The 25331-nt window shown below is 32.6% G+C and overlaps 1 protein-coding gene across 1 annotated transcript in view; it reads left to right on the forward strand.

Annotated features, from left to right (window-relative positions):
* The first annotated feature begins 3820 nt into the window (after positions 1-3820).
* Positions 3821-25331, forward strand: part of LOC135138367 (ubiquitin-conjugating enzyme E2 G1) — a 35497-nt gene continuing 13986 nt past the window's right edge. Inside the window, exons 1-3 of the mRNA XM_064068333.1 lie at positions 3821-4001; positions 4506-4608; positions 23219-23316. Of these exons, the coding sequence (XP_063924403.1) occupies positions 3956-4001; positions 4506-4608; positions 23219-23316 (247 nt within the window). The 5' untranslated portion in view covers positions 3821-3955. The remainder of the gene's footprint in view (positions 4002-4505; positions 4609-23218; positions 23317-25331) is intronic.

Genomic DNA, 25331 nt, shown 5'->3' on the forward strand with positions numbered 1-25331 from the left:
AAATTTAAAAATCCAAAATTTGGTCTTGCTGTGATCGTCTAACAAAATGGGATCCTACGTTGTGTTTTTTAAAATTGACGGGATGCGTTCAGATGCAAATTGTGGACTCCAAAGTTGGAAAACTACCGCTAAATAAAACACAAAATTTATGGAGGACACAAAATTATTTATTCCTCCACTGACAAAAAAAGAAAAAAAAAAGCTGCGTGCGAGTGACTCGTGACTTGTCCTTAGGCTCCCCAGAGGGGACCGAATCGCAATCGCTTTTGAGCTAAAAAAAACCTGAATGAGTTTTAAATGAAATCAAATTAAACGTTCCGAATCAATGCAAATATTTGAATATCACAAATTTATTAAAAACAAATAAAAATCTGAATTAAAGTAACTGGATGCAAATACACAAATTATTACGGGCGTGTGGCGGCAAATTTAAAATTATGGCAGTCACCAAGAGCACAGCAAAAATACCCATAGGGGCGTTCTAGCACAAACGGACTTTGGGGCTCCGGTCGTGGCTGTTCTCCCCCACGACGGTGATTCAATTTATCGCAGGCCTACCGCAAAGCAATTCTCTATTATGGACAAGCCGGACGTGTAAGCCGTTACGGTCGCAAACTCGCAGTTGGGTCCCGGCTATAGGGTAGAAGCCGACAGCGTTACGTCATCTCGACCGCCACTGAATTCTATTATAACCTGCATCTTTTGTGCAGATGGCGCGATAAATTCCAGCATCTCGATTAGGAACCGCGCACTCCGCTTCTGACACGTTTTTCTGTGTTATTTATCTCAATTCGATTTTAAATGTTCAATTTCTAATGACTCTGATATTAACGACAACTGAACAAGTGTTAAAGTTTCAAAAAGGGCAGTAAACAACATTTAAATTCGCCATACAATCTGATGAAATTTTAAACAACAAATAATTCTTATTTGAGATTAAGTTTGGAAATCAGATAATTTATGTGGTGGAAACATTCATAAACAAAATATTTACATAAAAAACACTAGCAAAGATTTATAAAAAGAAAAGATCTGGTGTGAAATAAACTTGTGCAGATAAAATATTGCGTGAGGTTAGAAACTACAGAGCATGAAAGTTTACGTTCAATTAAAATTATACAACAAAGAAAATGACTGAGGTTAAAATTGTGAAATAGAGAAATATTGTATGAAGTGGAAAATTGGAAGGCTAACAAAATTTACAGGAGATTAATATTTGCTACACTTTAACAAAGATTCAAACAAAGAGTTTAGATTATGTTAAATTATGTCTTGATCCAAGTGATTGGTTACTTATTTAAAAACAATTAGCTTTGAGAGTTTATAATATCGTGAACTGCTTACCCCAAACAAAACACATGATAAATAAACACAAAATCTCCAATCAGCGTTGCGAGGTGGTGTAATTTTTAAACTTGCGAGGAAATGCCTCGGTGATGTAATCAATCTTTAACGTTGAGAGAAAATATGTCTCGGTAATGTAATGATGATAACGATGATGATTGCTTAAGGGAAGGAATTAAGAAATTATTTTAACCTCCCCCCCTAGTTCACGGTACTATAAATTTTGTTAATTTAACTGCCGTTAATGAACTACTAGCGATCTTGTGTGAGAAATTAAGAAGTGTTATAATGTAACACTTACGTATATACATCCAGAAACCTTATACATAATTAGACAAACAAAATCAAACGAGTCTTGACTCAGTGAATTTCATGAAATCTCCTACGAAATGTCTGTATAAACAAATCTAATATCTGTTAAATTGTGTTAGAACCCGTTAACGATTAAAACCCTAACCTGATCGGCGAATTCACAAATAAACAAACAAATGAGAGGACCCGGGTGGGTTAGGTAGCATCGCGCTTGCCTGCCACACCTTGGGTCGTGGGTTCGATTCCCGCCCTGCTCTGGGTGTTGTGTATGTCCCCCGTTACCCTGTAATTGGGCCTCCGGCCTATTGGGTAACGTTAACCAATAAAATAAAAAAAAAAAAAAATAAAAAAAAATAAATTTGCACGGGTTGGCGTCGTTCAGAAATTCACATGTTTTAAAAAGCCGCAAGAATCAGCTGCGCGTATTGGGGAAAACTGTGACGTAGCCGTTACAATTAATTGTCTTTAAACAAAGGCCTCCTCCCTTTTATTAACTACCAAGCCAACTAATTTAACCTAGCTAACTTACAGCGTCTTTTTCACCACACCGAACCAAACAATAATGACGGTTTCACCATGCTCTCGCCATGCCGCTATCTTGTCTATGTCTACTATTACTGCCCTCTCACTAAAAATCCCCTAGCGGGCTACCAACTACTCCCAAGCCCTAAGATGTACATGGTTGGTTATGTTTAACGATTTTTTTTATTGATTTTTTTTTCAAATTCAAATTATTCAAATGTGATTTCGCGCTGCTGTTAATTAACTTCAGCGCGAAAATTTGATTCCAATTCGTTCACCACAACTATGATTTTCCACTTCTAAAAATATGACTTCGCTTTCGCTTACATTTTCTGTTTCACTTTAATTATTTCTTCTACATATATTTCTTCAAATATAATACATTTATATAAATAAAAATAGTTATAAACTGTATTTATATAAAATAGAAAATGTACCTATGAGAAAGCACTCTTTGTTTTGACGTACTTTTCAAATCCTGTCTGGCATAGACTTAGACTAGCAACAGTTATTAATCGATGCCGCTAACCGTACATTTTGAGTTTTCATTGTTCTTATATTGCTAACTCGAACTTGGTGGAGAATTTATCTTTTCATGACCTCGCACGTGAAAGAAAGAAATCTTCTTTTCACAAATCTTTGGAAACGACTGCGTGAGCTTTCTACAGCGCTTGCACAGGGACAAGATATTGCCATACAGAAAATTTAACCAACAATTTGGTGTGCAAGATATTTGGTACAAAATTTCTTGTCCTAAATCTTGTACTAAATATTGCATCGTGTTAAACGGGCTTTTAGTTACAAAAAGAACAAAAAAAAACTCCAATGGTGATTTTCATATTATACTGTTGAAACCAGGGTTGAAACCTTCTCTATCTCTATATCTCTGGTTGAAACTCAACGAACATGAGAGTTGGTATCACGAAACCACAGTGCGAAACTCGCAAGGACAAACAAATTACAGGTCAATTATTTTAAAGTTTGTAGAATTGGAGTTTACTATCTCTCTTTAAAACGTTTTGAAACATTAAAACTAATTAAACCCCTTCCTTAGTTATAACCTATCTTTGTTTTCCCCGCATGTCAAACTTCAGATTTAATAATAATTTTTCGGTGTTGTGAGTTGTATTTTCAAGGCACAATGCAGTGTTCCTAGTTTTTTTAATTTTGGCAAATACTATATCTTTCACACATATTAATTCAAAGCTAACTCAGTTTTAAGATTATATAACTGTCCGTTGAAATTAAAACAAAATTTGTGTATCATTATCTGTATTACTCATGTGCGAATGAATATAATCATTAATTAATATTATATTCTTTCTTTCTTTCCCCCATGGGTCCTACTGGAAAATAGTTTTAATTTCACCAAAAATAAAAAGAACTCAGCATAGATGGCGCAGAGAGCGCATAACCATACAGAACAGGTATAGGGAAGGTGAATGTAACGCAGTATTTGAACGTCTTTACAACGTTCACTGAATATAAGACCACACAAATAGCTGAAAACCATCAAGTCTATCTTTGATCAGCGTCATTCTTGTAACAGCGTCATTCTCGAAACAGCGTCACGTCAAAATCCTTAAAATCGAGTTTCGCGCTCTTTTTACTTAACTTCACCATTTCTCCGTCCGAGACCAGCACCGTCACGTCTATAACATATGTTTTAGGTGACTCAAATGATCCAATGCGGTCCAATTTGCTAGTAACACCGGCCATCTTTTCCCTGAAAACAGTGTTTGTTTGGTAATTTAGATCAAAATTAAATTTGTAATTAATGTCAGAACCACAGTCAGCCCTTCTATTGAGAAAACAGCTAGCAGGTAAGTGAACAAAATCCGCGTCATCCACCCATTTCGACCCATCACACCACAAAGAAAACCGATATTTCCCAGTCGACATAAAAGTGCCCAAAAAGTCGCTCATCCGCCAAAAAGTGCCCCCCAAGCACCAGCTCACTCGATTCCAACTTCGAAACGGCCACCTTCTTCCGGAAGGGGCACCTGGAACGACCCATCACCGAAGAGACGGTCCGTTTGGGGCGATCAAGCCGCGTGAACCCATGGGACCCAGCGAAGCGTCCAGCAGTCCACGAAAAGGCGATTTCCCACCCCACCTGTCAAAAAAAATGACGTTTCTCGATGCGAAAATTGCCTTTTTTTGATCTGAGAGCTCGATTTTTGGGGTTATTGTGCGATCTGGGGGCAATGATCGATTTTTTGGGTGTTTGGGGCGATTTTGGGTGCTCGCGAGTGCCTTTGTGTCGCTCAAGACCGATGACCTTAAGATTGTGTTATTTTAATAATGGAGTTTTGGTTCGTTTCCAGAATTAAATAAAAACCCCGTGGAGGGATTTTCTGCTGGGCTAATCGACGATAATGACATTTACAGATGGGAAGTGTTAATTATTGGACCCCCGGACACTCTTTAGTAAGTGTGTTTAGTTTTTAGGTTAAGTTGTGGGGCGAGTGGAGAGTTTGATGTGTGGGGATTTATGGGAAGTTGTTGGAGTGACTTTGGGGCTAAATGAAGGCAATTTGTGTTAGTTTTGAAGTGCGGTGGTCATTTGCTCTTAATGTTGTAGTTGAATATAGATAAAAGTATTGATTAATGCAAGAAAAATTCAGTATCGTGGCATGCAAATGCTGTTTCAGCTCTTTGACATTCAGTAAATAGAAACATTTAAATACATGTTAAAAGTATTAGTTACAATTAAGTAGTTATCAAAATGTAGTGTTTAACTAATAATTTCAATATATTAGTTGACAATAGTGTCCACAATGATTTTCCTAATGGGAAAATTGGTAATGTATGATTCTTTTTGACATGTTATGGGTATTTAAGACCTTAACTTTAACTGTTAATCCATTAAGAAACTTTCTTACATATGGTAAAGTAAACTCCTGGTTGTAATCTGTAGATATCTATAATGTATTATTTTTCATGCTTTTTCAAGATAATTGTTATTTATATTATTTGCAAACTGTAATGAATTGTCACTCCTACTAAATCTATATCTTGTAATATTTTCATCGCACATTTACACTTAAATAACATTTGAATGAAAGTAAAACAACAGCTAGAGCTCTGTTTCTATTTGCTATGTTCAGTTGATCACGTAGGCTTATAATATATTTAATTCTATTATTATTTAACTATTTATTTGATGAAAATCTTATACTACTGAAAAATATACCCACACGTAAAAAGGCAATTTTTTTTATTGTTTACGAAAATTGTAAATAAGAAATACGTCTTTTGCTTTTCCTGAGAAGCAATAAAAACTGTTGGAAAATTGTATTTTCTGGAAAATTGTCATCAAAATATACAACGCTGTGAGAAACAACGGAAACGAAGGTTGGATTCTGTATACTTGTTACATCAATCATCATGACGTTTAAGTGACATTGAAAGATTTAGACCCGTAGCAGACACTACAAATTTTACAATATAAAATAAAACGAATTAACTGTAGCTATTACACTTAAACTGAACATTTTTACCTTAAAAATTTCGTTGATAAATTATTAAATATTACTGTGAAAAAATTGTAAATACTGCTTTATAAGCGAAAATGAAGACATACTGGAATTTTATTTATTAACTCTAAAATGTGTAGTTTAATACGTCTTTACACTTATTCACTCATTTTACCTTACTGACAATGAAATAGTGACTGATCTAACAGTTGAGATGTGAAGAATCCATATTTAATTTGCACGGTTTCTGTGCACGGTTTGAGTGCGTTTTATCGCAGTAAAACTGTGATTATGGCATTCAGGATTGCTTTAAACACTCAGTAGGCCAGTATATTTTTTTTTGTTAGGTTAGCGCCAGGTCCACTAATATGACATAGCATTTTTATTTAATTTAAATATTCTCTTGTTATCAGTTCTGCCATTGATTTAGCTTATATACTTCACTCAGCAATGTTCGGTTGTTATTAATTATAAACTAAAATAAATTTATTATGACAAATCACAGTACTGCCAACTAAACTGTCAGATTTTCGTAGACTGCTCGAATTTGAACCAATCGTGAACTGTTAATATATTTTTCCGAGTGGAGAACTTAGAAGTATAACCTAAAAAACAACAGGGGAGATGTCAAAAATCAAAAGGAGTTGTAATTGAGAAGTTATTGTGTTTGCAAATTTCATTTAATCGTAAATATGTTTGGAGTATATGGTTTGGCAATGTGAGTGAGTTTAATTATTAAGACGAGAAGAAAAAGCATTACTAACGTTCGTTCAAGTTATTTATAAAATGGTTTACGGCTTACCAAAAATCTGGTATTTCAAATGCATTTAGAAAATGAGTTATTAATCAAGTGTACTAGTGCTATTTTGATAATAAATTGATTACTTTAGGAAAAAAAAGTTCTTTAAGAAATATGTGTGTCAAATATGATGTTTTCAAATGTGGATGTTAGGTGGGCTGGAACAATTCACGATGCGTGGATTGTGCGCATATCTGGCTTTTATTCATGCGCAAAACAGTGTTAATCACACTACTATATAATTGACAATAGAGGTTTATCCTTGCAGAGAATGGCTTTTCCATTTATTTTGTAATGATACTCATTTAATCCCATAACAAACTCACTATACTACTTATTTGTCAAAGATTTCCAAATTTGTTTGCCCCGCATAAAGGAAGATTCAGATTATTAAACATCGCTTAAGATGAAAGACCTACAATACATGAGTACTGTTGTACATGTTATGTTCTATGTAATATTTACTTATTTAATAGTGAAGGTGTTGGTGCAAAATTCAGGAATGTTGGAATAAGAATGACGTGGCTTATGGTAATGATCATGAGGATGAAAATAACATACGAGAAATAGTTGTTAATCACCTGTGGAATAACCAAAGAATATTTTAATTCTTGTATAAAATAAAATTTTAAAGAAACTTTCATAAACACCAATTTTTACGATGCTGAATAATATTGTATAACAAAATAAACAATTTTATGCTTTTCATAAGCTTTTCCATCAGCAGTTTATTTTCTTGATGCATGTTCTTAATTGTATTTAGTCTCTTTTTTTCTTTTCCCGGCCTAAGCTAGGGAAATATTGAAATCGAGTCCATCGGGCGACTGGTTATTTTGATGTTTCCTCGACGTTTCATGACCACAAATGTATGAAAATATAGGTCCTCGTTTTCATGTATAGTAACGGAAAAAAGTATATTGTAGAAATACCATTTAACTTTTTTATTTTTCAGATTTTGTAGTTTTTATTGAAAAAAAAAAAATGCTTCACCATGTAATGTTCGTAAATTTTTGCAATTTTTCTTAAAAAAATAATTAATTTTCTGACTTGTCCGTTAGTGCAACTTTACGTAAAATTTGGTACAATGTTTTATTAGATTATTCAGAAAAACATAATAAATTAAATTAATTAATGAGCCCTAAAAAGAGATGGTTCATTACTTACGTAAAAACGTGTCGATAAAGCAAAGCGCAGAAAATGCTCTAAGAAAGTATTATTTTACAATAGCAAAAAACGCATTAAAAGTAATAAATATTGAACTTTGTACAGTGTTTTTTTTTGTTTAATTTAATAGTAAAGTAAACTTTCAGATAAATAAAAAAACATTTTTGTGCTTTTTATCAATTATTTCATGTTAATGAAGTGGTATATACATTGAACATAGAGTACGAAAAAGTAGGTCCCATTTTTCCATCTGTGTTTCTGTGTCAATTTTTATTCGACAGATTATCTCCGAAACTACTGGACCGATTGTTGTCAAATATTATAATTATCTTAGAAATATCGTACAGATGGTAAAACGCTAACCAAAATTGGTTAATGATCCGCACTATTAATGGGATGACATCATCTCCAAAATTTACAATAGTAAACCCAAATTAAAAAAAAAACATTCTACAAATTACATTTTGCAAAAGTGAATGTTTCGAAATCTCGCAAACGTTTTAAAGTTATTGTAAGCATGGTAAATCGTTAAACAACATTTTTTCATTAATGCCCCCTCATCGCCGATGATTACGTCATTTTACAATTTTTGTGAATAAATGTTCTTTAAATTTTATGTATAGAAGAACGTAATTCTGCATAATGTGATTTATGAATCCGTGGTGAGTTTTTACCATAAACAGATTTTTGGTAAAAAAGTGAAAATTGTATAACTAATCTTCAAAAACGTTTGAAGATAAGATGAAACATGGTAAATGGTCAATCAAAATTTACTCATTTATGGCCTTTCCAAAAATCTATGACGTCATCTTGCAAGTTTGCCGAATAAATAAATGTTCCTTAATTTTTACTTCCCGAGCGTAAGCAAAGGAAGTATTGTAATCGAGTCCGTCGGCCGACTCTCTACTTTTACGTTTTCTCGATCTTTCATGACCCCTAGAAGACGAAGAAATAGGTCTCCCATTTCCGTCTGTCTGTCCGTCTGTCCGTCTGTCCGTCCGTCTGTCCGTCTGTTGTCACGGATTTTTATTAGACAGATAATCTCCGAAAGTACTCGACCGATTGTTGTGAAATTTTGTACTTATATTAAGAATATCATGTAGATGGTAAAACGCTAACCAAAATTTGTCGAATCATCCCCACCACTAAAGCGATGACGTCACTTCAAAATTGTACATAAATAATAAAAATAAATGTAAATGAAGATAGTTAAGAGTTGGTACTTTTATTATTACTTTTTTTTATATTTTTTAACTGCATGTCATTATTTAATTATTATTATTTAATTGTGGATGTCCGGGGTCGGCAAGCCGTATAGCCGCCGGTCGACGCGGAACTCAGTAAAAATAATGTTTTCGGTGGTTCTCAATTAATGATAAAGCAGAACAAGTAGAATTAAGGATTAATAGTATTTGGAATCAAACTGACATTGTCAATTTCCTATAAAAAATTATTTTAACAGGTCGAAACATTTGAGATGTTTTGTACATCCTGGCACGTAAAATGTCAGTGGTTAATGAGTAGCAGCCATACATTACGAAAATATATAACACCAAGGTGTAGACTCAAAATATTTGGCCGACCCGAAATTTTGACCCACCAGCCGCCACTGGTTATTTTATTGATTATTACAAATCAATATTCAAACGACCCAATTCATTTTCCCGAAAATTTGAGAATATAATAATTTTATTCTTAGTATTACACTACATCTATCCCAACTGATATACGTGTCCTTGCAAAAATGTTGATGACGTCATCGCAATTTTTTTTTAAATTCCCACTACAAAAATGTAATGAGAAAAAAAACACAATAGGCATGTTGTCGTCAAGTTTCCGACAGCGAGGGAAGTACTGTCTAAACTCTTTAGACCAATTTTTATAAAATAACATACTCCTGCATGTTTATGAATTTGTGTTGAGTTTTTACCTTAAGTATTCAAATTGTTGGGTAAAAATCAAAATTTTATAACATTTTACAATTTAACTTTGAAAATGCAAAACCGAATGCTGTGAAATATTGCAAACATTTTAAGGTTGTCGGAAGCATGGTAAATTGTTAACTAAATCTGTCCGTTTATGCCCTCCATGCTCCTCCCCCTTCTATAAAATGATTGCGTCATCGTACAGTTTTGTTGAATAAATGTTCTTCAAATTTATGAGTGTTCATGCCAGACCTCCAGTTTTTGGGGAAAAAAATTGTGTTTAAAAGTACGTGTCCACTTGCAAGAAATTCTGTCTCGACAGCTGTTCTAGGGTGTCGACACACCTGGTAAAGCAACTCTTGGAGAGTTTGGTTGATTTCGCGGAGAGCCAACGAGGTTTCAAGTGAACATGCAAAACTACAGTGTAATCAAGTTTCGAATTGTGACAGTGACCTGACCTTTCATGACCCCTAGAAGACGAAGAAATAGGTCTCCCATTTCCGTCTGTCTGTCCGTCTGTCCGTCTGTCCGTCCGTCTGTCCGTCTGTTGTCACGGATTTTTATTAGACAGATAATCTCCGAAAGTACTCGACCGATTGTTGTGAAATTTTGTACTTATATTAAGAATATCATGTAGATGGTAAAACGCTAACCAAAATTTGTCGAATCATCCCCACCACTAAAGCGATGACGTCACTTCAAAATTGTACATAGTAAATGGGTTTTCAATTGTATAAAATAACATAGTCCTACACATGTAGTTTACAACTCTGAATCGACTTTTCACCCGAAACGTCCAGATTTTTGGAAAAAAAATCAAAATTATAAAACAACATTTTGAAATTTAATTTTTAATCTGCTAACCAGAATGCTTTGAAATGTTGCAGATGTTTTAAGGCTATAAAGAGCATCATAAATCTTTAGTCAAAAAATATTTGCTTATCCCCTCCAAAAACTTGATGACGTCAGTTCAAAAGTTTGTGGAATAAATCATATCTAAAATGTACAAAATATGATGAGTCTGTACTTGTGAACTATCACTCCATTAATATTTTTTGGATTTGCATATACAGGGTGACTCAAAAAAATTAATGAATGCGTAAATATATTTTATTGATTTAATCAGGAACTACAAAACCGAATGCTCTGAAATCTTGCAGATGTTTTAAGGTCATAAAGAGCATAATAAATGTTTAGTCAAAATATATTTGCTTATCCCCTCAAAAAACTTGATGACGTCAGCTCGAAAGTTTGCCGAATAAATCATATCTAAAATGTACAAAATATGATGAGCCTGTACTTGTGATTTATCATTCCATTCATATTTTTGGATTTGCATATGCAGGGTGACTGAAAAAAATTAATGAAGGCGTGAATTTATTTTATCGATTTAATCAGGAATTACAAAACCGAATGCTTTGAAATCTTGGGAATATTTTAAAGTTATTATAAGCATGGTAAACTTTTGTTCAAAATGTATTTGTTCATCCCTCCTAAAAAAATTGATGACGTCACCCTTAAATTTTGCTGAATAAATCCTATCTAAAATGCAAAAAATATGATGAGTTTGTACTTGTGATTTATCATTCCATTCATATTTTTTAGATTTTCTTAAGAGGTGGTTCAAAAAAATTAATGAAGTCAATTTATTTTATTGATTAAATTAAAGGCAACACTTATTATTAGTATTACACCCCAACCAACCCAATTTGGTAGACACAAAATTTGTTAAAGGAAAAACTCGGTTGAAACATAAGGGTAGCACGCTTATTTACATCGACTTTAACGTTACAGATCTGCATTTGTTTTATGCGGTCACTTGGTTCCGCGAATGCGAAATAGACATGTTTATAATCAACCAATTGTGAATTTCACCGTCAAGAATTAAAATAAAACCCAATGTTTTATATAATAAGCGGAAGTCGAAGCAATAAAACCGACGGTCGTTTTGTTTACAGTTTCTGTGTTTGGCTCTCACGTATGCTGTTACGCCTGTCATCTTAAATTAACAATGTTTATACATACACGATTTTTAGTTGCCTCTGATACGTAGGTATACGTGAGTAAATTGTTTCGTTATTTTCAGGGGCGGCTGGTCAGGGGCGGCAGGGTCGGCCACGCCGTACCAGTCATTTTAAAATACTTAGTAAGCGTTGAAATTAGAAAATAAAAAAAGAAATAAAGTTTGAATGTACGTTAGGATAGATCATATATATTAAAAATATATTTTATTATATTGTAGGTACAAAATAAAGCATTTGTTGCTAATTTTAAATGCTGATAAACACGGTTTGCCGGCGAGATTTCGGCACGCCGTATCCTGGAATGCATTATGCTCGATGTTTCGACTTCGTAGCAGCTTACGATTTCATCGTTCTCTTTGTCTAGTACACTGTAGTAGACAAAGACCTGGCGGAACGTATGTTGTGCCAGGTCCGGCGAAATCCTCCTTCGCCGTACCCAGCAACGCGAATTTAGTTTTTAAAACGCTTAATATTTAAGATAGCTAACCAAATTACAAAACAATAACGGCTTCGATGTTCTTCAGTGCATACTATTTTTTTTTTAATAATAATTGTCGATTTAATACATTTTCCTGTGTATGAATAATAAACGAAAAAAATTACATTAAATTATCTAAAATTTTATTTTTCGTACATAACTTAGCTACAACATAAATGCGCTTTTTCTGTATTTTTAGCATCTAAGCGTTTTCAGATATTTCAGAAACGAATTTAAAGTTTTAAATCATTTTAATTTTTAAATTATTTAATTAATTTATTTGACAATTTGTCATATACCTACATTAAAAAAAAATAAATGTAAATGAAGATAGTTAAGAGTTGGTACTTTTATTATTACTTTTTTTTATATTTTTTAACTGCATGTCATTATTTAATTATTATTATTTAATTGTGGATGTCCGGGGTCGGCAAGCCGTATAGCCGCCGGTCGACGCGGAACTCAGTAAAAATAATGTTTTCGGTGGTTCTCAATTAATGATAAAGCAGAACAAGTAGAATTAAGGATTAATAGTATTTGGAATCAAACTGACATTGTCAATTTCCTATAAAAAATTATTTTAACAGGTCGAAACATTTGAGATGTTTTGTACATCCTGGCACGTAAAATGTCAGTGGTTAATGAGTAGCAGCCATACATTACGAAAATATATAACACCAAGGTGTAGACTCAAAATATTTGGCCGACCCGAAATTTTGACCCACCAGCCGCCACTGGTTATTTTATTGATTATTACAAATCAATATTCAAACGACCCAATTCATTTTCCCGAAAATTTGAGAATATAATAATTTTATTCTTAGTATTACACTACATCTATCCCAACTGATATACGTGTCCTTGCAAAAATGTTGATGACGTCATCGCAATTTTTTTTTAAATTCCCACTACAAAAATGTAATGAGAAAAAAAACACAATAGGCATGTTGTCGTCAAGTTTCCGACAGCGAGGGAAGTACTGTCTAAACTCTTTAGACCAATTTTTATAAAATAACATACTCCTGCATGTTTATGAATTTGTGTTGAGTTTTTACCTTAAGTATTCAAATTGTTGGGTAAAAATCAAAATTTTATAACATTTTACAATTTAACTTTGAAAATGCAAAACCGAATGCTGTGAAATATTGCAAACATTTTAAGGTTGTCGGAAGCATGGTAAATTGTTAACTAAATCTGTCCGTTTATGCCCTCCATGCTCCTCCCCCTTCTATAAAATGATTGCGTCATCGTACAGTTTTGTTGAATAAATGTTCTTCAAATTTATGAGTGTTCATGCCAGACCTCCAGTTTTTGGGGAAAAAAATTGTGTTTAAAAGTACGTGTCCACTTGCAAGAAATTCTGTCTCGACAGCTGTTCTAGGGTGTCGACACACCTGGTAAAGCAACTCTTGGAGAGTTTGGTTGATTTCGCGGAGAGCCAACGAGGTTTCAAGTGAACATGCAAAACTACAGTGTAATCAAGTTTCGAATTGTGACAGTGACCTGACCTTTCATGACTCCTAGAGTACGAAGAAATAAGTCTCCCGTTTCTGTCCGTCTGTTTGTCTGTCCGTCTGCCTGTATGTCCGTCTGTTTGGCTGTCCGTCTGTCTGCCCGTCTGTCTGTCCGTCTGTCTATCTGCCGTCCCGATTTTTATTACACAGGTAATCTCCGAAAGTACTGGGCGGATAGTTGTCAAATTTTGTATTAATATTAGGAATGTCATGTAGATAGTAAGAACGCTGATCCAATTTTGTCTAATTATCCCCACCAATAATGTGATGACGTCAGCTCAAAATTTTGACGAATAAATCCTATCTAAATTGCACAAAATATGATAAGTCTGTCCTTTTAATTATCATTCCTTTCATATTTTTTGGATTTGCATATACTGGCTGACTCAAAAAAAGTAATGAATGCGCGAATTTATTTTATTGATTTAATCAGGCATTACAAAACCGAATGCTTTGAAATCTTGGAGATGTTTTAAAGTTATCATAAGCATGGTAAATTTTTTATCAAAATGTATCTGTTAATCAACCCCCAAAAATTGATGACGTCATCTCAATTTTGTCGAATTTATCCTGTCTAAAATGTGCAAACTATGATCAGTCTATATTTTTGTAATTTATCATTGCTTTGATATTTTTTAGATTTTCTTATAAAGGGTGGGTCAAAAAAATTAATGGATCAGTCAATTTATTGTATTGAATAAATCAACAATTGCAAAACTGAACAACAACATATATCTGTTTATTTTTCCCAAAAAATTGATGATGTCTCAAAATTTTGCCAAATAAATTTTACCCAAATTGTGCAAAATATGATAGTTTTTACTTGTGATTTATCATTGCATTCATATTTTTCAGATTTGGTGGATACAGGTGGCTCAAAAAAATTAATGAATGAGTCAATTTATTTTATTGATTAAATCAGAAACGGCTCACTCCATTTTCCCAGAAAATTTTTGGAATACAATATTTCTATTTCTATATTTCTCCACTGCACCAATGTTGATATCCATGCCTTTGCAAAAATGTTGATGACATCATCACAAAATTGTGTAAAGAAAAAAATCAACTCGAAAATACAGGACATGTTTCATTGTACTTCAGGAGCAAGGGAAGTTCTATCGAAACAACTTTCGAGCAATTTTTTTACCTGTGCTGATTGTTGTCAAATTTTGTATGTATATTGGAAATATCATGTAGATGGTTAATGCTAATCAAAATTTTGCTAATCATCCCCGCCAACAGCTTGATGACGCCATTTCAAAGAATTCTATGTCTTTCGGTTTTTTTTCCCTCCTCTTTTTCTCTTTTTTCTCGCGTTGTGTATTACCTATGTTTATGACGTCATAACAAATTTTTTATTGGTCCAATTAAGAACGAGTCACCCCATTTTCTCAAAAATGTGAGAATACGCACGTTTTTATGCAATAATAATAAAATACGAATTATAATATTCATAACATTTTGTTCGATTGTGGTTTAATTAATAATTTTAGTCCTCTGTTTTGAGAAGACAAACAAGTAAACACTTGAGTTCCAGATTGCTATTACCTAGTGCTGAAGGACATTTTATTATTATTATTATTATTAGAATCTTCTCACATACCGTAGTCTACGAAAAGATCCCGTTAGTTAAGTGCTTTAAATAACTTTTTTTGATACTTCAATTTACGATTTACAGTATAGCTACTGTACTACTAATCAAGTAATTATGGAATTCATTGTTACCTCTAAATGTTAACGTAAGTTTGCTATTGGCCATATTTTTGATTTTGTTTTTCACTTAAGCTCTTAATGGTATATTAAGATAGTAAAAACTTTACCTCTTTCTGTTATGTTGTTAATTACTTAAATACTTGATTAGTAATATTTACTTATCTTAAGTTTAACTATAAATTAATGTAAACCTGTGTAAAACAATTCGGGTTCAAGAGCCATTATTAAATGACATTCTTGAATTTGATACCCAATTGATGTAAACTCATTTACAGTGAATAATCTGCACTAGTTCTAAATACAAATTTCAATTCTTACTACGATGTTTAAATTTTATCAAATGCTTTTCCAAACTAATTTAACTATTTGAACTTCTTAACCTGGGAAATTTTAAATCATTTCTCCGAATTATAGCTATATGTAATTGATCATGTTTTTCTCGAAAAATATCACTATGTGTTTTATATATTCTAAAAACATAGTATTATATGCAATTACTCACTTTTTTACAGTTTTTGTTGATTCCAACCATGTCATAAAGATACTCAAATATCACTGCGTTGTTCAGTTTCCATTTCCAATTGGTGGTTATTGATATTTTAAATAAGTGAATAAAATCTTTTATATCTTCTCTATCCTTTTATAGTATTTAACATTACTAGCATGGTAAAAGGGTTTTTACGGGCTCCAGAAGGTGACTGGCTCGCCTGCGACTCCCCAGTCATATCCTTCTGTCCGCCAATGTAGTAATGTTAAATATTTTATTTGTTTCTCACTTGTAAATAACTATAATTATAAATTATTAAAAACTCTAGATAGTCCAATATTTGAAGAAACATGGTATGAGCTTTAGACGTATTGCCTTGGAAACGCACGTCAGCATGGCACTTGTCATAGCATTTATTGTGTTGTCTAGTTCTTTCATTTAGATTTTTCGATTTATCCTTTTCGATGTATTGAAATGAGTGTGGCGCAAGCTATATTACTGAGGAAGCAGCAATTGTGAGTGAAAAGTTACCTGAATCAATTTTGGCTGTCATTTCAACTTATAATAGCTTAAAATGTTTAAAATACATGGCGGTATGAGTACGAGCAGGGCCGTACAAAATTTTACTGGCAGTCAGTAACATTCTTTATCTACTTTCATTATGTAATGTGCCAGATTACAGGTTTTTCTTTGATATTGTAATGGTAGTTTTTACCGCACTAAGTGCGGTAAAGAAACAATTACCGCACTAGTGCGGTAAAGAGTGACTTTTAGAAAAGAAAGTTGCAAAACCATTTATTAACATAAATTACACAGTTTGAAACATTTATAAAGTTAACTCCAGACGCTGTTCCTATGTTGAAGCTGGGCTTCTCCACCATGACCTAATTTGTTGAACCCACAGTAACTGAAGAACCCATTATTTTCTTAGCAATTATTTTCTTATTTATGACAGAGATTTCAACATATCCTTCTGCGATGCTATCCGACTTCCAGCCTCTATGACCAAGCAACATGTTAATTATTCCCTGACAATTTCCTCTCGTTATAGCAAATTCCACATAATTTTAGTTTTTGAATTCAGTAAGGTGATCTTGATAAATTCTTTTTCGGCTCTAACGTCTCGTGTCGTCAAATTTGTGATCTCCTCGTGTCGACAAGCACCAAACACTCCAACTATCAAAATAACCTGAAACTATATAAATTTGAGATTGTTTTTTATTAATATGAGCTGCAATTTGCCTTCATAAATAAGAAATCCTTATCATTCATTTTCTTAAGAAATTGATTTATCTCTTCTTTGGAAAAAATAAACGATTTTCTGGGTCGGTAACCTTCTGATTTCCGAGAAGAAAGCCACAACCTGATGATATTCAGTAATATCAATATTCTTCGTAATCAACACCAAAGTTCGCAACATGGAATATCGTCACCATAAGGAGAATGGTTTTAACTTTTCTGCTTGTTCAGCAAAATAGGAATGCATCACCTTGTTCAGAAACGTCACCAATTTTCTTAACTTCTATCCATTCATCAAAATATTTGTAGGCTATCTCGTAACGTTCTTTAGATTTACCAGGAGCTAACGTATCGATAGCAGATAGCAGATTGAGCAGTCACTTCAATATCAGAAGGCAAATTATCCTCTGAATCACTAATTTTTGCACATAAATTGCTTTCACTGAACGCTTGTGAAAAACGTAAACAAATCAGTAACTAGGGTTACTAATTTAGCCGCCTTATTTTTTCTCCATAAACACAATTTAAAAAATTACACAAAAATATCTGTGTTAATTATTATAAAAATTATTGAAAGTAGATAAAATGTTGTACAATATTTGTATCGTAATGTTTCTTTACGATACTTGATGGATTATCCAACTCGCCTTCGGCTCGTTGGACAATTTTTCCATCGCGTATCGTAAAATTCGACATTACGATACACATATCGTAAATATCTATTACAGGCTATAGCCAGTTACGTGACATTCAAATAAATTATTTTTTCATTTTACTAAATATATCCTTAATTCTTTCATATAAACTGCAATCTAATTTTAACTCATTATTATAACAAGGAAGGAACCCTCAGCATAAGAAATTTTGTTCCACTATAGAGTGCCTTTGGTTGTGTTACTGCACAACTCTGTGACGAAACTATAACATTAAAAGCAAACTATTGATTTTTTTACGAGTTCTTTCTGTAAGATTTTCAATAATTTGTGATAAGAAACATTTGTTCTGCAAACTTAAGGGTGCCCAGTAGCAGACCGAAAAATGAGCTAAATAGATTTTCATTTTACGGCCGTAATTTCAACTTTGAAAAAAAGATCGACATTTCAATTGATAGATTGTCTAAATCTCTGGGGAAGACACAATATTTTTTAAAATAAGTGATTGTTTAGTGTTTAATTAATCGTTGATTCTTCGAAGGAATTTGCGTTTTTAGACGAGGAGAGAGCATTTTCGCTTCAACTTTTATATCAGTGCAAAGACAACATTGAGCTTTATGGGGAAGACCCGGTCATTTTTGTTTCAAATTATAATACTGACTAATGAAAATAAAGTGAAACTAGGCAACCCTATTTACAAAGTTTTCCATTTCAATAAATGGCTGAGTTTTACACAGCAGGGAGCCTTGCCGACCGACCCTTTCAGGTAATCAGTCCAGGTACTTTTGGTCATAAAACTCATACTCTTAGCTGACCAACGTTGTTGAAACTCTTTTACAAGTCGACTTCTTTCATTGCTGACATAATTTGATTTAAAAGTATGCAAATTTTTATAATTTTATATATTCTATATATATTTTTATTTATTATATTTTCTTTGAAAAAATGATTCAAATATTTTTTATTAATCTGTCATTTTATATATTAATCAATACACAAAACTGACAAGATTTAGTTTCTCATCACTTCACTAACCACGTATTTACCTGAACAATCATATTTATTTAAATTTAATTTTTTGATACTCTTTTCCGCACCACCTATGAGGTAGAGTATTATAGGTACGTTTTTTACGTGATATCTCCAGTAAACCTATTCTAATATTACTATTTATTCCTGTGTGTGTTTATATTAGAAGGGCAATAATTAATTGTACAATTTTTTCTTTACAATTTGTCTAATGGGTTGACTTGTTTAATAACGAGAATCTACTCTCTCCGGAAGTAAGGCATATAAATAAAATTTTTCTAGGGCTTTATCATATTATTTTCCCAAAATTTATCATCTCGTTGAATTAAGCATTATTTAAATTGGACATTTTATATATTTCTACGATAGCGTTTTTATTTATGAAGCCGTCTGGGGATGCCGCTAAAAATGTACAAACCGCATTGTCTTATTGTCAGTTTGGTGTTACTGCAAAATGCTTCAGTTGCCCTTGCTTCATTTTCTATGCAAAGATTTTGGGAGAGTACATGCTGAACTAGATTTGCAGGGATGTAAAATGTTTTTCACAGTATAGTAGGATTAGCCGTGTTACTTGTTCTCTCATTTTGCAAATTTTACCAAAATAACGTTCGGTTAGTCTAAAGGATTTTTCTGCGCACCATTCTGCCAATTGTGTTTTGTTCGATTAAAAAGACATCAAACGTTTGAAAGTTTTTTGAGAAATACTTTTTGCGTTGTGACATATCAGGTATTTCAACTGCCTCGTTAGATACATCGTCGCCCGAGAACTTGTATGATCCACAGACCGGAGCGCGCTCAGGCCAATGTCGACTCTATAAGCCTCCAGAAATTCTGCGGGAAATAGTTATTATTTAGATGCTTTTGTTTACACAATAGATTTTTTTGGGAAAATACAGTTATGTTTTAGCAGCAATGTGTTCTATTTTCTATTAATTTTTACATATTTTTAGTCACAATTTTCGTAGTTATTTTTTACTTTTATTTTTAGCAATAATAAATAGTCCAAACATGAAAAAATAAAAAAAAATTAAAATTGGAAAAACTAAAATTTAGAAATCGAGAAATTGAAAAATCGGATCATTGAAAATCGAAACATCGAAAAATTGGAAAATAAAAAAGTTAAAAAAAAATGGAAAATCGAAATTTTTAAACTCCCTACAACTGAAAAATTGCAATATAGAAGAACCGAAACTCGAGAAATCAAAAATCTAGAATTTTAAAAATTGAAAAATTAAAATATCGAAAAGTTGAAAAATTGCGAAATCGTATCAGTGAAACATCGGACAATTGAGAAATCGAAAAATAAAAAAATGGTGAAATCGTAAATTTGAAGAATGGAAAAATTGAAAATCTTAAAAATTAAAATACTGAAAAATTGAAACATCAAAAGTTGAAAAATCGAAAAACCGAAAAGCCGAAAAATCTCAATAATATATTTATAAACCACAAGTTCAGGATTATGCTACTAAAAAATTTATAACGTCATCTCAAAATTTTGCTGAATAAATTCTACTAAAAATGTGCAAAATATGATGAGTTTTTACTTGTAATTCATTGTAATTGCATTCATATTTTTTTAGATTTGCTTATATACCTAGATGGCTCAAAAGTGTTATTTTTATTCTAATCCACATTGATTTACGTGTCCTTGCAAAATGTTGATGATTTCATCACAAAATTGTGTACCCAAAGTAAAAATTTAACTCGAAAATGCTGGATATGTTTCATTGTATTTTAGGTGCGAGGGAAGTTCTGTCGAAACAACTTTCCACCAATTTTTTTTGCTGTTACATTTGAACATAAACAGTTTATTTTATATATTTTTAAAACATTATAAAGAAAATAAAAAGTTGTGTTAGACTGAACCTTGTGGGTTTCTCAATCTATTTTCCGCAGCATTTTAAACTTTCAACTCAATTTCTTTCAAAATACACACAAATGGATTTCGATGGTTATTTCCCTGTACCCTTCATTTGAAAATAAATAAGCGTATCTGGTGTTGTTTACCGATTTGCATTTTATGACGGACTCCCTACAGTGATCATAATCTCTCCTCTCTTGGGTCGCTACCTGCCGTGGATCGGTACTTTGGGTTGCATAGTTACAAAAAAGAATTCTTCTCACTGAAACCGATTTTGCGGGCGACGAATGGGGACCCTTAACAGATCAGGCCAGTGGCTAGCTACCTTTGGCTATTATTACGGTATTCAAGACATATTCAGAGTGCAATGTCTCCATTAGACTCTTTACGAAATTTTAAATACAACTTAACCATACCTTTTTTATAAAACGCAAGCGTAGTTTTTTAAAAATAGTTTATCTGTTAAAAGTTTTGGTGAAATTTTTCATTGTGTGTCTTTTAACATCAATATCTAAATTATTTATAGAAATTTCTGAACGAGGTTTTCACCATTGTTTTCAACTTACAAAATTCTACAAATCGTTGGGGAAATGTCGAATTTTTTGTTGGTAATGAGGTACAGTAAAAGCAGTTGGTAATAGAGAAGCTTATAAAGAGTATCTATAAATGATCCATATATCCAGCACTCGTTGGAAAATTTTATTTTTGTAAATTAAAAAAAGTTGCCGATTGCAAAGACAAGTGAACGGTCGCTGGTCAGTCGAGACGTTTTGCGTACGAGGTTACGAAGTAGCCAAGCACGTAAATCCGAGGTTCCAGCGAAGCTCTCTCGTCTGTGGTGAATACACATTTTTTTTTGACTAGTATTTTTAATTAAAACTTGAGTATTGCATGCGCCATACCACAGGCAGTAGGCATTTTTCGTTTAGATCGTCGACTGGTTGTGGTTGCTAGGCTGACATTAGCAAATAAATAACATTGTCAAGGATAGAGAATTGATTGAGAGGTTGAGAAGTGCTACTTCGCTGCCTGTAAGTAGTTTAGAAGTACGTATGAAAATAGATGTTTTTACATACGGTTTTATTTTTAAAATAAAAATTTAAATAAGTCATAAAAATGTTGAAAGTAGCTTCTATGTTGCTATAAATGCAACCTAACAGTTTTACAGGGGTATTGCTATGTGTGAATCACTCATTAGGGCCAATTTTGAATCAAACATGTTAAAATTTAAAGGTTGTTAAAAAATAAATAGCCAATCATGTTTACGAATTTAACTCGTTACTATGGAAATTTGCAATTTAACACCCTTTAAATTTAACAGGTTTGATTCAGAATTGGCCCTATAGACACTTTGTATAACGAAAGTTGTGAACACGCGTTATTTAAAATTTCATAACAATTAATTCTGTTAATCGGGATATTACATTCTAAAAATGTATTGTCAGTCATATACTTAAGAGCCAGGTAGCGACACCTCTTAACAAAGATCTTGTCAGTCCTTTTACTATTTGTATCAACTATTAAATCTCTATTGCTTTTATGACCAGCTTGTTCCAGCGCTGTGTTATTGTGACATTCATGTATTTATTTCAATAATAAAAAATGCATCTAAGGCATTATTTAGAATAATGATGTGCTTGAATTAGCAACCGCTGAATTATTTATTAATTATTGCAAGGACACAACGCTTATTTTTATAATAGAGTAACGACATAGAGTAACTATAGTTCTGTATATAGTTTGCCATTCCAATTTTAAAAATAATGCGATCGTAATTAATTTTGGGTTAAAACCAACAATTTAAGATCTTTTTGAATCAGGCGTGGCTCTAACAATTTAATTTAATTGTTACAATAATCTTAATTATTTTTTAAATATTCTGACAAATAGATGTGTTTATGAAAAGTTTAAGATGTTTAAAAAATGATTCTTATTATACACTGCCACATATGTATAGTGTTTCATCTCAATTGTTTCGACAAAATTGCTTCACAGCTGCAACCTGTTTACGAAATGAAATTAGCAAAAAGAATTTGATCGTTGCATATCTGGTTTCGTCGAATACCAAGATATATTTTTTTTAAATTGAACTACACGTTTTTTTTTTACTGTGACAAAAATAATATAATATAACCTAAAGGCTAAAACGATGTTTGTTACTTAATAACCATATAAATTGACGTCTGGGAGGCGGCGAAGTTACAATTTTAATATATTTCTTGTTGAATGATTATTGTTGAAAAATTGTTTGTGACATAATTTTCATGTTGTATGTGGAAATAATCATGTTTCAAAAAGTGATAAAATAATAAGGGTGTAGTTTCATTTAAAAATTCATCAAGATTCATTCCCCTTGAGGTGTTACGGTAAATTTTGTGATATCCTTAAAAAGAAATTAATTTTACAGATTCTTCATTATATAATTATTTGTAACCCGCACAAGTGATGTAGTATGAAGTGATTTTCTTAAGATGAAACACCTGCATATAACTAAATTTAGTGTGGTATGTATGTGTTGTCTTCATATACAGTAATTTATAATCGTTGAGTTATTGCAGTTTGAAATTAATGTTTTCTGGGGTTTTGGGTCAAAAAATGGAAGATTGTAAGTTTCATTTTTTATTCTAGCAAATATGTTTTGTGCCATCTCACTTTCACAGTTGCATTTTTTACAGCGAAGGAGGCTTCTTCAAATGTCACTTGTATTTTCCAAAAGAGTATCCACTAAGGCCGCCCAAAATGAAATTCGTGACAGAAATCTGGCATCCGAACAGTAAGTTTTTCATTTAAATGAGTGCACGTTTTTATAGGGTCACCTTTGAAATAGCATCAATAAAACAGAAGATTACATTAACGAACTCGACACCGTAGCAGGGTTAGTGACGATTGTGAAGTGTTAGTTAGTCTCTGGTGAACATATAGAATTTGTAACTGAAAGAATTTAGACCCACAGAAAAGAAATAACAAAAAAATATGACACAAAAGACATGCCGAGTGATTTTTAACTCTTAACATATCACATATTTAGTCCTTAAGTTATTGCAAAGTATTAGAAATGAAATTCTTTTAAAACTTTGCGCATTGAAGAAGAAGGAATTCCAAAATATTTGATGGACATTCTTAATGAACACATAGCATAAGATGACTAATTTATTTTCTTTAGTTAAAACGAAATGTCTCCTGTTTCTTTTATTGTGTTTATACTCGACGCATACGTATTGTTAAATTAAGAAATAATATTAAAAATTGTTCCAATTAATGCAATTGGTCTATTCAGGTGCCTTGGCAGTGAGATCGGAAATGCACTCGAGTGTTACTAATTTGTACTATAGATTCTGCAACCCTCTATACTTTATGCTTCTACCTGCATCTTTTCGCTTGTGGATTATGTTCAGTGGAAGGGTTTGTAAGTAAATTTCAAGATAAGATTTCCCAGAATTTTGTCTGTGCGGAATTTCGCAATAATGAGACGGACAGTAGTACAATAGTAAGAGATATTTACAACTTACAGTTGTCGCGTGCCGGTAATCCCCAGATGTTAAAAAGCAGAATAATCCGGAGAGAGATCATCGTTACTCACGAACGAAAATCACCGTAGTTTTATGAGTACAACAACCTGCTAAATATTCGTGTGTACTGGTGTTAGCCGTAAATAGTTCTTACCATTGTACTACTGTCCGTCTCGTTATTGTCAATAAAATTTAATAGGGTAGAATGAAATTTCCAAAATTATACAAAATAGCATATATTTCGTCCAGTTGTGTGCAAACTGACCTTGTACTTAAAAATATTACTTGCGGTTTGTTTTTAATTTGATTTTGTTAAATTTATCTATTTTGCAGTAAGAATTTTTTTTATAACAGCCTGTTTCACACTATAATCGCGGGCTGAATTTTTTACTTCAATTATTGCATTGCTCCCAATAATTCCATTGGGTGAAGAAGCCAAAAATCTTGCAATTAATTTGTATTTTCAAAACGCTTGACCAGTTGACTAACTTTAAACTAATACAAATAAATAAGAACAGAAGATATAAGTAAGTAATTGTAAGGTACAAAGGGTTGCAACAATTGTTCATTGCTACTTTTCAACAAGATAATCCTCATGATAGGACTGTTTACTAATAATACGTTTATCCGAACTATCTGCAGTTGAGTATCTGGTGATATAAACTTATTTTATTTTTCATGAACAGGTCTATGATCAAATAAATCTAAAATGTTTAACCGCTACCGCGAGATCGAAAAAGAAATTAGTCAAAGTTGGCCATGCACGACAAGCGGTTTGTCGTAATTTAAACTTTTTTATCAAATGTCAAATTGACAGTTTAAAATTAGAATTATGACGAGACAGCGGATTTCTGTGGGGCTACGTCACGATTATAGGTGGGGACGCGCTGGATCGCCGGGACTCAGTAGCGGGTGATAGATAAAATCATTGAATTTAATCGTCACTTATTCCATAAATACAATTAACGATTTATTATTCAAACGGTTAAGTAAATGAGAACGGGAATTAACAGCAGAGTGCAACGAAGCAGCGTTATTCTAATCTCAAATAAACGAAGTGCAGCCCGTAACTGCAATGAATTCCCATCCCGTACGAGCCGTACCGAGTTTGGCCTTGCCTAGTCCGACAGAAATCCGCTCTCTAATTATGACACCTGCTTTTAAAATACATAAAAATGAGTCAAAATCACCATTTTCCAATTTTGTCTCATTTCTGAACTAAGATTCTAACAAAAAAGCTTTAATTTTCTTTGATAACAATGCAAATTACTTTTGTCAA

The sequence above is a fragment of the Zophobas morio genome, unplaced genomic scaffold (assembly GCF_036711695.1).
Source record: "Zophobas morio isolate AGI-343-1 ecotype UQ-CSIRO unplaced genomic scaffold, CSIRO_AGI_Zmor_V1 ptg000030l, whole genome shotgun sequence".
Taxonomy (NCBI): Eukaryota; Metazoa; Arthropoda; class Insecta; order Coleoptera; family Tenebrionidae; genus Zophobas; species Zophobas morio.